Source organism: Camelina sativa, chromosome 13 (assembly GCF_030686135.1).
Source record: "Camelina sativa cultivar CO46 ecotype springtype chromosome 13, ASM3068613v1".
Taxonomy (NCBI): domain Eukaryota; kingdom Viridiplantae; phylum Streptophyta; class Magnoliopsida; order Brassicales; family Brassicaceae; genus Camelina; species Camelina sativa.
In genome coordinates this window covers 8,758,598-8,770,166 of record NC_141892.1, presented here as the reverse complement: position 1 = coordinate 8,770,166, position 11,569 = coordinate 8,758,598, and the positions used below count along the sequence as shown (strand labels likewise).

Here is an 11,569-nt window from a genome sequence, read left to right as displayed (position 1 = left end):
ATCCGGTTTGGTGCGGTTAATAGGAATCGGTCCAACGGAACCAAAATAAAAGCTCATTCGAAACTGTAAACCGGTTTTATTCTTCTAAAATTATGATATGCCCAACCAACCAATCCCATTATTGTTTCTTCATTTGATCCACTTGGGCACAATATATTTTACTTGGAAAGTTTCAAAACTTGCATAGTTGACCAACGGAAACAAGTTGCAAGTTTCAGAATTTGGAGTTTTATGATAAAGAAGGGATGGGGATAACCAAAAGAACCTTCCTCCTAATTAAACATCATGATTGATTACAAATATAAGTAGCTTAGCAATCTTCCTAAATCCAAGGATCCAAATCAAGTCATCATGAGTTCCTCCACAACCGAAGGTGAAAAACAAACAACCTTCTTAAGTTTTTATAATTAATCGTCTCCTTATGAATAATCCATTTTCTTTGGCAAATTATGCGTGCAGCTCCACCGATTCAAACCATGGACTCCGAAGAAGATGATGCCATTGAAACACAGACAACAGAAGTGTTGGCCTCATGTTGTCCAGTCTGGTACGTATTAGTGTATATGCATATATATATATATATATATTGATATAATTTGATTTTCGATAAAATATGAACCAAGGTTACAAAAAAACAAAAAGGTTACTAATTTTTAGCTCCAACCTTTATAGGGATTGCATTTGTTCGGGATGCGAAGGCGGTTGCACTTGCCCATCAGAATGTGCTGTCGGATGTTTGCAAGTTTTTAGTTCATGCTAGCATTTTATTTATGACCTCAACTCATGTGTTCTTCTCCAATGTTCCGTTGTTGTTTCCATTGTCAAATGTTTTTGTTATACATTAACCAATAATGTATATTGTTGATTATTTATAGGAAGAAAAGAGATACCAACGAATTCTAATTTTAAAATAGGAATTGGTCCAACCGAAACAAAATAAAAGTTCATTCGAAATCAAACCAAACTAATTGGTAATTTAACGCCTTAATTTTTTATGTTTGATGATGTCCACTCCCATTTATATTGTTTGAATTTGATCCACTTGGGCACAATTTGAATTTGTTTATTTGGAAAGTTTCAAAACTTGCAAATTTCTACAACGAAACAAATTATACATTTTACAAGTTGAAAGTTTCAGTATTTGGAGATTTATGATGAAGAAACGATCAATAGCCAAAAAGAACAGGACTTCCCCATTGACATCATTATAAATTACAATAATTAGCTAGCAATCTTCTCAAAATACAAGGATCCAAATCATGAGTTCCTCCACAATCGAAGGTGAACAACCTTGCATTTTCTTAAAGTTTATATATATTAAAGGTAGCTATCTTATTTCTTTGGTGATATGCGTGCAGCTCCACCGATTCAAACTATGAACTCCGAAGAAGACGACACTGAAACAAAGACATCAGAAGTTTTTGCCCCATGTTGTCCAAACTGCAGGTTGGTATTAGTTTATAAACATTGATAGAATTTGATTTTTGTTAGAATATAAACCAAAGTTACTAATATTTTGCTCAAATGAACCTTTATAGCGGCGATTGCACTGGATGTGAAGGAGATTGCACTTGCCCATCAGAATGTGAAATGGGTGTCGTATGTTTGGAAGTTTTTGGTTCATGCTAGCATTTTATTATGATCTCAGCTCATGTTTCTTCTCCAATGCTCCGTTTGTTGTTTCCATTGTCAAAAGTTTTTGTAATACAATAACAATAATGTATATTGAGTATACATAACTTAAATGTTATTTTCTTTTCGATTTAGAATTTTATTGGAGTTCATCTCTAATGTTTTTAGTGTTGTGTATTCGAAACCTTGTGTAATAATTCTTTTAACGTTGGCTTTGCTTGATTTTTTCTTCTTTTTAGGTATTTATATGCTAAATAAGTATATATTCACCAAATGATAAAAAAAAGTTTGATTTGAAAGCTTTTTATCTGTTTTTTTTTTTTACTTAGGATAGTTTTGTAACTATAAGATAAAACAAAAAAAATTCCTCATTTTGAAAATGTATGTTATTATTTAAAATAGTAAAATACATTATTAATATATTTTTTTGTTTACAAATTCTAATTTGAAAGCAAGTTGACATTTTTTTTTTGTTGGTTAATCTTATGAAATTTACCACAACAGAAAATTAAATTGCCAAAATTATTTCAAACAAACGGAATGAAAAATAAAATCGATTTTAATGGACGACTAAAAATACAAATAAAGGTTTTAGTCTTTTAGTGGTTTTCTCTCAGACCGTGTAAAAAGAAACGAAGGAAGGATGAAGAAGATCCCGGTGCTTCTGATGGGCTGTGGAGGCGTTGGTCGCCACCTTCTTCAACACATCGTCTCTTGCCGATCGCTTCACGCCGGCATGGTTCTTTTCCTTTTACTCTCTTCTCCTCACTTACACTTGTTTCTCCATACCTCGATTTCCTCATGTGTAAATGAGTGATAATGAATCCTATAACTGGATGTGGTTTCTTCAATCTTTGCGTCCTGGATCGTCTTTCTTCTATGAGCAATTCATCATGTGCATTTATCATCTTCATCTAGGTTTTTTTTCACAAATGTTGAAATAATTTCCCCTAATTTGCTAGGGAGTTCATTTACGGGTGGTTGGAGTATGTGATAGTAAATCCTTAGTTGCTTCAGTAGATGTGCTCAAAGAAGAACTGAATGATGAACTCTTGTCAGAAGTTTGCCATATCAAATCAACTGGTTCTCCATTATCTAACTTGGGAGCTTCAGGTAACTCTTTTATCCTACCATTGTGTTTTTTCTTCATGAGTTTGTTTTATGGATTATTAACTGAGTAATGTATGTTTTCTATCCTCTGAAAAAGGTGGATGTCAGGTGTTCAATGGATCCGAGGCAAAAAGGGAAACAGAAGAAATTGCAAAACTTCTGGGTAAATCTACAGGTTTGTGTTACCAAACATGAGGTTGAAATTAAACTGTTATTTTGAAAGATCAAATGCTAGTTTTGGGCCCAAAGAAGCTTCTGATAGATTAAAAAACTCATGTATTTGCTATAGGTTTAGCTGTTTTGGATTGCTCAGCCAGCTTGGAAACGGTTGAAATATTGATCAAGGCAGTTGACTTGGGTTGCTGCGTTGTCCTGGCAAATAAGAAGCCTCTTACTTCTACACTGGTAACTTCGTGTTACTAGTAATCCATTTTTGCATGTTTTGCTTATGCTATGAATGTGCAGGTATAGGTAGCGAACTGTTCACTGTAGCTGTTTCTTTTCCCCTTTGGTTTTGTTATGGTGTATCTTTAGTACGAACATGTATATTCAGAGACATCATAGAGTCTTGAACCAGTACTTTATGTTGTTTTAAGAAGAAGAACTTGCTTTGTTGATTTAGATTCTTCTTGGAAATTAATATTTAAACCAATCTAGTTTCTCCAGATTGCTCTTTCTTCACATCTATCCTGTTTTTAACAACTGGACATAACCTAGATAGTGTAGGAGAAAACTAGAAAAAAGATTCTCAGCTAATCTAGTTCGAAATGACTCATAGTAGTTCTGTGCTGATCTAGCTTATGAAGTAGTTCGAAATGACTCATATTTTCTCTCACCTTGTCTTCTGCGCAGGAACATTATGATAAATTGGCTTTGCATCCGCGATTCATCCGCCACGAATCTACTGTAGGTGAAACACAGCTTGTGTATAGAGTAACACTATTAGTTTACATGTAATCGTCATTTGAAATTGAAAGTGAAACTAGTTGTAAAAATGTTGTGATTTGGTATGGTAGGTAGTGAATTTTGTAAAGCTTTAGCATCTGACATATGTTTATTTATAGGTTGGTGCTGGTCTTCCTGTCATTGCATCCTTGAGCCGCATAATATCTTCTGGAGACCCTGTTCATAGAATTGTCGGTAGTTTGAGCGGTAATCACACTTCAGATTCAATTCATGTTACCATCATAGTGTTATAGATGTTAATCGTTGTTCTTATCACGATATATGCATTTATTATTTATTAATGTCTCTTTGTATCCGTGTTCGATTAATGCTAGGTACCTTGGGATATGTAATGAGTGAGCTTGAAGATGGCAAGCCTCTAAGCCAAGTTGTTCGAGCTGCCAAAACGCTGGGATACACTGAACCAGGTTTGTCCAGTTATTTTAGTCATCATGGCACATATCTTTGTTTGTCTGATTGATGGTCAACTGCTTTCTTTTAGCAGCAATATATTGAGGTAGATATCTCTTTATCGGCCTTTCTATACTCCATAAGCTGTTTGGTAGCTCAACAATATTCTCTAACTTACTTTGATCTTATAGTGCATCATAGTTGGTTTAGCCTTGGGAATACCTACCTGCTATAGATCAAAATAAACATCATGTCTGAATATTCTAAATATGATGTTTTCTTCACAGATCCACGTGACGACCTCAGTGGCATGGATGTTGCTAGAAAGGTATGAACAGATAGATGTAATGTCTCTTGCTAGATTTGATTGCTTCCCCATTAGTATAGGTGAGGTAATCTGCAGTCCACACGGCAGATTGCTTTCTGCATCTAATTCGAGTAATGTACAAAAAAAGGCAGTCAAGATTTTTCTGGTGTCATGTGAACAATTTTTCTTTCTTTCTTGAATCTGATTTCCTGATGCTATTGGTAGGCAATTCCTCCAATTGTTCTGTTTTACCAACTCGCTGCGATTAAAAAGATTATGCGTTGAAACTCCCATATCTTTTCATTTTGAAGCAAATTATTTGTTGACGAGAATATAATTAAAACAAACTTTGATGGTATTCAACTTTCTTTGTTTCTATGGTGATAGGGTTTGATTCTTGCTCGACTTCTTGGGAAGAGGATAATTATGGATAGCATAAAGGTGCCTCATTCAAAGCTCTTTATCTTTTATCTTCCCTACTTGGTGCTGTGTTTTATGTCTGATGAACCAACTCTCGTCGAGTGTCCAGTTGAATTTTTGACTGGAGAAGTCTCGTTCGTTTTTGTCTTTGATGATGAGGTTTGAATTGGGCTGTAGACATGCTGATCTCAGTCTTGTCTAAATTTTCTGCCTTCTCGATCCTCAAAAAAATGGCTCCTAGACTCCTTTCATATTTTTTCTCCTGTACATAACCTTTATAGTTTTTATTGTTACTCTGTAGATAGAGAGCTTGTATCACGAAGATATGGGACCTGAACTCATGTCTGTGGATGATTTTCTCCATAATGGAATAGCAAAACTTGATCAGAATATTGAGGAGAGAGTTAAAAGAGCTTCATCAAACGGGTGTGTGCTTCGTTATGTCTGTGTGATTGAGGGTTCAAGGTAATAACAGTTACCTTAAAGAAATTTGTTTTGGTAGACGTATGCAATTAAAAGTACCCCATAGTGCTAGTGTACAATGTTGGAATTGTTGGTCTAGTGTGATTTTGAATTTCGTGGTCCCTCTCTGCAGCGTTCAAGTTGGCATTCGAGAAGTTCCAAAAGATTCACCATTGGGACGGTTAAGAGGCAGTGATAATATAGTAAGTTTGTTATAAGACTATACAATTTTTTTGCCTTTAGATTGTCCTATTATCAGTAAAAGGAATGATTGAAGTGATTGAAAAACTGCAGGTAGAGATATATAGCCGTTGCTACAAGGAGCAGCCTTTGGTGATTCAAGGTGCTGGAGCTGGGAACGACACGACTGCAGCCGGTGTTCTTGCAGACATCATCGACATGCAGGATCTTTTCCCTTGAGATGTTCTAGTTTTTGTTTTTATCAAACTAATAATAAGGTCCTCATAATCATATTGACCTCTTCTTCTTCAATCTGGTAAAACGCAAAAAAAAATCATTATAGAACGTGGCCTCTCCTTACATTTAAAAAAAAAAAAAAAAAAAAAACTTTTTTGGTTTGACAATTTGAAACGGTGGCTAAAAAAAATGAAATCAAACGGTGATAACGGCGTCGTTTGAGATCTCAGTGTGATCGATTTGGTTTTTAGGATCAAGAGCCATCTCCCGGAGCCGGAGAAGACTTCCGGTAGCCAGAATCGCCTTGGAATTGATATCATGCAGTGACCGGAGATACAAACTCTGACAAGCTTTATTCGCCGCCTCCGATAATTCCCTATCTTCCCCTTTGAGCCCGAAGAGACAATGCCCTAAGATCCTCAGAATCGGTTGCAGAAGCTCCCAAGGCAACGGAATCCTTCCGCTATCTCTCTCAGATCTTCCTCCCATAGCCACAACAACACTCTCTCCTTCCCTCCACGAATCATCGCTCAAAGTCGGAATCACAGCCCGCGACGAAGATTGCTCCGTTTCGCCGTTTTGCCCCGCCCATTTCTCACACGATTCGCAGAAATTGAGTTTGGATTCTCGCGTCATCTTCGAGATCTTGCTGTAGTAAAGCTCCAACGCGACACCGACGATCCTAGCGCGGCGCGTGGATCTAACCGTCCCGTGTGGATCCAACGTGGAGGAGAGCACAGCGATGTTGAGGCACGTCGAGTTGTTGTTGTTGTTCTTCGTCAGACCTTTGGTGGACTCGTGGTAAATACTGGGATGCGAGAGATCAGGGATGTTTACGGTGATCGCTTGACCGGCGCGTGAGGTTGTTTCGTGAGCGTAGAGAGCGAGCAACACGGCTTCAAATCCAGCTTGCGGCTGACGGAGAGGGACACGAGAGAGGTAGAGACCAGCGATCAAAGGAACGAATCGGAGAACGAGGAGCTGTAGCGAAGGCTCCGAGGATTGGAACGTATCGTAGAGCCAACGGCAGAGGTTGTTGTCTCCGGCGCCTGAGTCTGGACGTTGGAGAAGAGAGGAGATCGCGGTGGATACGGGTTCGTCGTCGAGGAGGGCAGAGATTGTGGATGGGATGTTTGTTGTGACGATCGTGGCTAAGGATTGGATCGCTGTTTGACATTTTGTGTTGGATTCTGAATCGTTTGTTACGGTGTTGGTTTCTGAATCGGCGTTGTTCGTCGGAGGTGGTGGTGAGTCATGATGGGTTGATGAAGATTCTGACATTTTTAAAATCGCTTGTGTGAGAGAGGAGGAGGAGGAGGAGAAAATATTGAATTTTTGAAAAATTTGAGAAAATAAAGCAGAAAAAATAGGATCAAATAAAAATATAATAAAATAATAAACCCAACAGGCTATATCGTACGATCTGGATCGTTTGATTTGTTTCCATCTGACGGTTAGTATAGCACCGTCCCGGGACCAGGAAACAAAAAAAAAACATTCAATTGCTTGGTGGTTGGTTCTCCATCTTCAATTTCGTCAATCGGATTAGGGGAATTAGGGCTACGTAATCTCTGGGCGAAGTTTCTCCTCTGTTACGAGTAGCTTTGTTTTGATTTTACTAAAGGTATGAACTTGTTCTCGATTCTTGTTGTTTTGTATTAGGGTTTCATCTCTGTTTCTTAGGGATTTCTCTTTGTTTCGTTTTAGCTAAACAAATTTTACGAATCTCTTGTTTTTTGTGCTTCGTTGTATGATGTGTAAGCGTAAAAATTGAATCTTTATTTGGTTTGGTTGAATTGATGAATTGTTTTCTCGTTTTTTTTTTCTTTTTTTCTTTTAGCTTTAGCTGGATTCGTGTCTGAGGTTGTAGATTTTGCAGATCCGGTTAGGGTCGTCGTTCGTGAGAAGCTCTTTTTAGCTTTGGGTGTTCCGGGCTGCAATCAGACGCTGGTTGGCTATTTCATGGCATTTGAAGTTGGGATTGATTCATCGAATATTGGAGAGATTTCGAACGAAGAAAGAAACGAGTCTGATTCTCTAAATCTGAGAATTGAAGATGGGTCTGTTGAGATTCCGAGTGTGAAGTTCTGCTGTCAGAAAAAGAAGGTAACTTTGGTGCCCGGTGGCTCCAAACAGTTGCTCGCTGACAAGGATTTTTCTACTACCATTATTGATTTACCTCACGCATTGATATCTGAGATTCTTAGTTGTCTTGACCCGAAGGAGTTAGGTTTAGTGTCCTGTGTTTCAACTTGTCTTCATAGGTTAGCATCTGAGCATCACGCTTGGAAGGAGTTCTATCGTGAGAGATGGGGACTCCCTCTAGTTTTAGGGGCTGCAAGTTCAGGATTTTCTGATGAGAGTGAGAGATCTTGGAAAAAGCTGTTTGTTGAAAGGGAATTTAGGAGTTGGACCTTTTTAGGGCGTTATAGTATTGATACCCTCTATGGTCACACTGAAGCAGTCCGGAGTGTTTTTCTCTTAGCTTCTGCCAAGCTCGTTTTCACTTCTGGATATGATTCCATTGTTCGGATGTGGGACTTGGAAGAAGGTTTGTCTATTGCAGCGTCTAAGCCACTCGGTTGCACAATTAGGGCTGTTTCGGCTGACACCAAGCTGTTGGTAGCTGGCGGTACTGATGGATTCATTCATTGCTGGAAATCACTGGATGGTCTCCGGAATTTGTTTGATCTCACTGGTTTTCAGAAAGAGAAGACCGAGTTTCGTCTATGGGGACATGAAGGTCCCATTACATCTCTTGCCCTGGATATGAAAAACATCTTTAGCGGTTCCTGGGACATGTCTGTCCGTATATGGGATCGATCTTCAATGAACTGTGTCAAAACCCTGAGGCATAGTGATTGGGTTTGGGGACTCACACCTCTTGAAACCAGCCTCGCTAGCACGTCAGGCTCTGATGTATATATTTGGGACATTAGCAGTGAGACTCCACTGGCAATCATCCATGATGCTCATGAGGGTACCACTTACTCTCTGGCAAGAAGCCATACTGGGAATTTCCTTTTTACTGGTGGAGAAGATGGAGGGATTAAAATGTTTGAAATCAGAAGATACGGTAGTGAAACAAGCGTTGTACTCATATCTCAGTGGATGCCTCACACTAGTCCTGTCTACTCTCTTTCTTTTGAGTTTCCCTGGCTTGTATCAGCATCTGGTGACGGTAAGCTTGCACTTATCGACGTGAGGAAGCTGCTGAAGACCAACCGTCATGGCTATCCCAAAAGGGTTTCTTCGAGTACTGTAGAACCGCCACAAAGAATGCTGCATGGGTTCGGATCAAACTTGTTCTCTGTGGATGTGGGTTGTGACCGTATAGTGTGTGGAGGTGAAGAAGGCATAGTCCGGATATGGAACTTCACACAAGCGTTGGAGATAGAGCGAAGGGCTCGAGCCCTTAAAGGAATGAGGCTTGAGAACAGGATGAGACGAAGGAGAGTGCAAATGGAGATGAATGCAAAGAGTGGAAGGCCTGACCAATGCTCCATTGCTGCTCATAAGAACCCCATCAATGGCGACAGAAACCGAGCCTGGCATAGTAAACGAAGAGCAAGCGGGAAGGCGAAGGCCTAAGCAATATGATTTGATTTTCTTCGATAAATTTCAGTAAAGCAAATTTTATAACCTTGGCACATGTTGGCTTTAAGCTAAGTAACAGAGTTGGGTCTTATGATTTGGTGGAAAATGAGTAAATTGGCTCTTAGCTTTACTTGTTTTTTTTTCATGTGTTTCGGAAACTATATATATATATATATTTTTTTTTGACGATCAAACCCCATATATTAAGTTATCGGAGATGACTTTCTTTGAAAGAGAGCCAATTAGATACTGACGAGTTTACATGGGAAAAACAGAAACCTCGTGCTCTTGCACATTTCGCAAGTTTATCGGCACGGATATTATCCTCTCGGGAAATATATCTAATACTAAAATTAGCAAATCTATCTCTGAAATGAATAAAATCCTTCAATTCTGTTGAAAAGGTCGGCCAATCCTCGATATTAGACGTCATCCTTAGGAGGTCTGAACAATCCGTAGCAAAAAGGGCTTTATCCAAGTCCAACGCTAATAAGCACTCCATAGCCCAAATAAGGGTATCTAACTCTACATGTAATGGGGATAAGCTTCTGCGCGATCCTTTTAGCCTCATGTGCAGGATTCTATCACCGATAGACGCAATCCAGCCATGCCCACTCCTATCCACCTCTGTATGCCAAGATCCATCTATAAAGCATACAAGGGATTCTTGAGGAATTGGGATCGAAGGTATGCATGCTTCTACTACCGCTGGTGCTAAGTCTCTGTTATTTGCTCTTCTCCAAACTTCTTCTTCTTGGATAGCTTTCTCCAGTGTATCTTGCGGAGATTCAGAGATATTTTCAAACACTTTCTTATTTCTTGCCTTCCAAATGTACCACATCATCCACGGGAACATTCTCAAGTTTTGATCAGTTGCACCAGAGTCTCTGCCACGCCCATATAGAAAATCGAAGTTGCTATATAGGGAAGATGAAGGGAACACCATAGGATGGGAAGGGATTGTCGATAAAGCCCATACTTGACGTGCTGGGGGGCATTCAAAGCTGCCAACATGCTCCTCCAGCCATACGAAGGTCGATTTGATACTTGTATCTCTAATGGACTACAATATCGAAAGTATCTCCCTTTTAGAACTCGGCTAAGAAGGGAATCTGGATATCTCAGCAATCTCCATAGTTGCTTTGCCAAAAGGGCAAGATTAAATTCTTCTAGTGTTCTAAAGCCTAGCCCACCTTCCGAAAGTTAAGTACACAATTGCTTCCATGATATCCAGTGTAGTCCTTTACTGTCTGCTTTATTGCTCCACCAGAAATTGGCTATCGCGCTAGTTAGTTTTGAGCATATAGCTTTTGGTAAGAGAAAACACGACATTACATATGTCGGAATTGCTTGCGCCACTGATTTGATCAGGACTTCCTTGCCTCCCTTGGATAGAAATTTCGAAGTCCATAAGTTTACCTTCTTATGGAGTCTATCCCTCACGAATGCAAAGACTTGTGCCTTTGACCCATGAATCTTCTCAGGGAGACCCAAGTATGTACCCATGCCTCCTTCTTGTGCTATCCCAACAATAGATTTGATCTCTTGACGTATATGGGACGGGACCTCGGTTCCAAACATGATAGAAGATTTGGAGAAGTTAATTTCTTGTCCAGACGCCTCACCATAAAAGCAGATTATATCGATAATTTCCTTGCATTGCTGAGGATCGGCTCTACAGAAGAATAAACTGTCGTCTGCAAAAAGTAAGTGGGAAACACGTGGGCTTGCGTTTGAAATACGTAAACCATGGATCTTTCCCTCTCTTTCTGCGTTCCTAATTTGAGCAATTAAGGCCTCAATACAAAGTATAAATAGGTGTGGAGAGATTGGATCCCCCTGACGAATCCCATGTGTTGGCCGAATTCGTCCCTTGGGATCTCCATTGATCAAAATACAGTAGAAGACGGAAGTAATGCATTGCATTATCCAACCCACCCATTTTTGATCAAAGCCCATTTTTTCTATCAAAGCTCTTAAGAAATTCCATTCCACCCTATCATAAGCTTTACTCATGTCCGTTTTTATTGCCATAAATTTTTTCCGGTTGGCCTGATTAGAACGGAGGGCATGGAAGTTTTCTTGAGCAATGAAGATATTATCTGTGATTAATCTTCCTGACACAAAGGCAGATTGGGTCTCAGATATAAGTTCCGGCAAAAACTTCTTGAGACGTAAGCTCAGAATTTTTGAGATGACCTTATAGCTCACATTACACAAGCTAATAGGGCGAAATCTTGACATTTCATGAGGCCGTTCTCCTTTCGG

The 11,569-nt window shown here is 39.3% G+C and overlaps 2 protein-coding genes, 1 long non-coding RNA gene and 1 pseudogene across 5 annotated transcripts; 3 read left to right on the top strand and 1 right to left on the bottom strand.

Moving 5' to 3' along the window:
* The first annotated feature begins 139 nt into the window (after positions 1–139).
* LOC104736185 (uncharacterized) lies at positions 140–1,856 on the top strand. The gene is made up of 5 exons (XR_759543.3): positions 140–373; positions 460–547; positions 673–1,281; positions 1,359–1,446; positions 1,539–1,856. It is a non-coding gene; the product is annotated as an uncharacterized LOC104736185 (long non-coding RNA).
* A 313-nt stretch (positions 1,857–2,169) lies between these two features.
* LOC104736183 (uncharacterized) lies at positions 2,170–5,871 on the top strand. The gene is made up of 12 exons (XM_010456124.2): positions 2,170–2,371; positions 2,595–2,745; positions 2,840–2,917; positions 3,032–3,147; positions 3,595–3,648; positions 3,807–3,894; positions 4,023–4,115; positions 4,386–4,426; positions 4,793–4,846; positions 5,127–5,290; positions 5,421–5,490; positions 5,582–5,871. Exons 1-12 carry the CDS (start codon positions 2,276–2,278, stop codon positions 5,705–5,707), a joined length of 1,131 nt encoding a protein of 376 aa, XP_010454426.1. The 5' UTR covers positions 2,170–2,275; the 3' UTR covers positions 5,708–5,871.
* On the bottom strand, positions 5,782–6,985 carry LOC104738079 (uncharacterized). The gene has a single exon (XM_010458315.3). The coding sequence runs from the start codon at positions 6,983–6,985 to the stop codon at positions 5,900–5,902; it is 1,086 nt and encodes a 361-aa protein (XP_010456617.2). The 3' UTR covers positions 5,782–5,899.
* A 134-nt stretch (positions 6,986–7,119) lies between these two features.
* Positions 7,120–9,495, top strand: LOC104736182 (F-box/WD-40 repeat-containing protein At5g21040 pseudogene; annotated as a pseudogene). Of its 2 annotated transcripts, none has more exons than XR_015577374.1 (2): positions 7,120–7,328; positions 7,584–9,495. The product of XR_015577374.1 is annotated as an F-box/WD-40 repeat-containing protein At5g21040 pseudogene, transcript variant X1 (transcript). The 2 variants fall into 2 exon arrangements; XR_015577375.1 differs by having other exon boundaries at positions 7,545–9,495.
* Positions 9,496–11,569: the final 2,074 nt, after the last annotated feature.

Coding starts and splice junctions, on each gene's coding strand:
- LOC104738079 (XM_010458315.3), bottom strand. CDS start 6,985: ATGTCAGAATCTTCATCAACCCATCATGACTCACCACCACCTCCGACG.
- LOC104736183 (XM_010456124.2), top strand. CDS start 2,276: ATGAAGAAGATCCCGGTGCTTCTGATGGGCTGTGGAGGCGTTGGTCGC. Junction 3,148..3,594: donor AGCCTCTTACTTCTACACTG/GTAACTTCGTGT, acceptor TCTTCTGCGCAG/GAACATTATGATAAATTGGC. Junction 5,491..5,581: donor TAAGAGGCAGTGATAATATA/GTAAGTTTGTTA, acceptor GAAAAACTGCAG/GTAGAGATATATAGCCGTTG.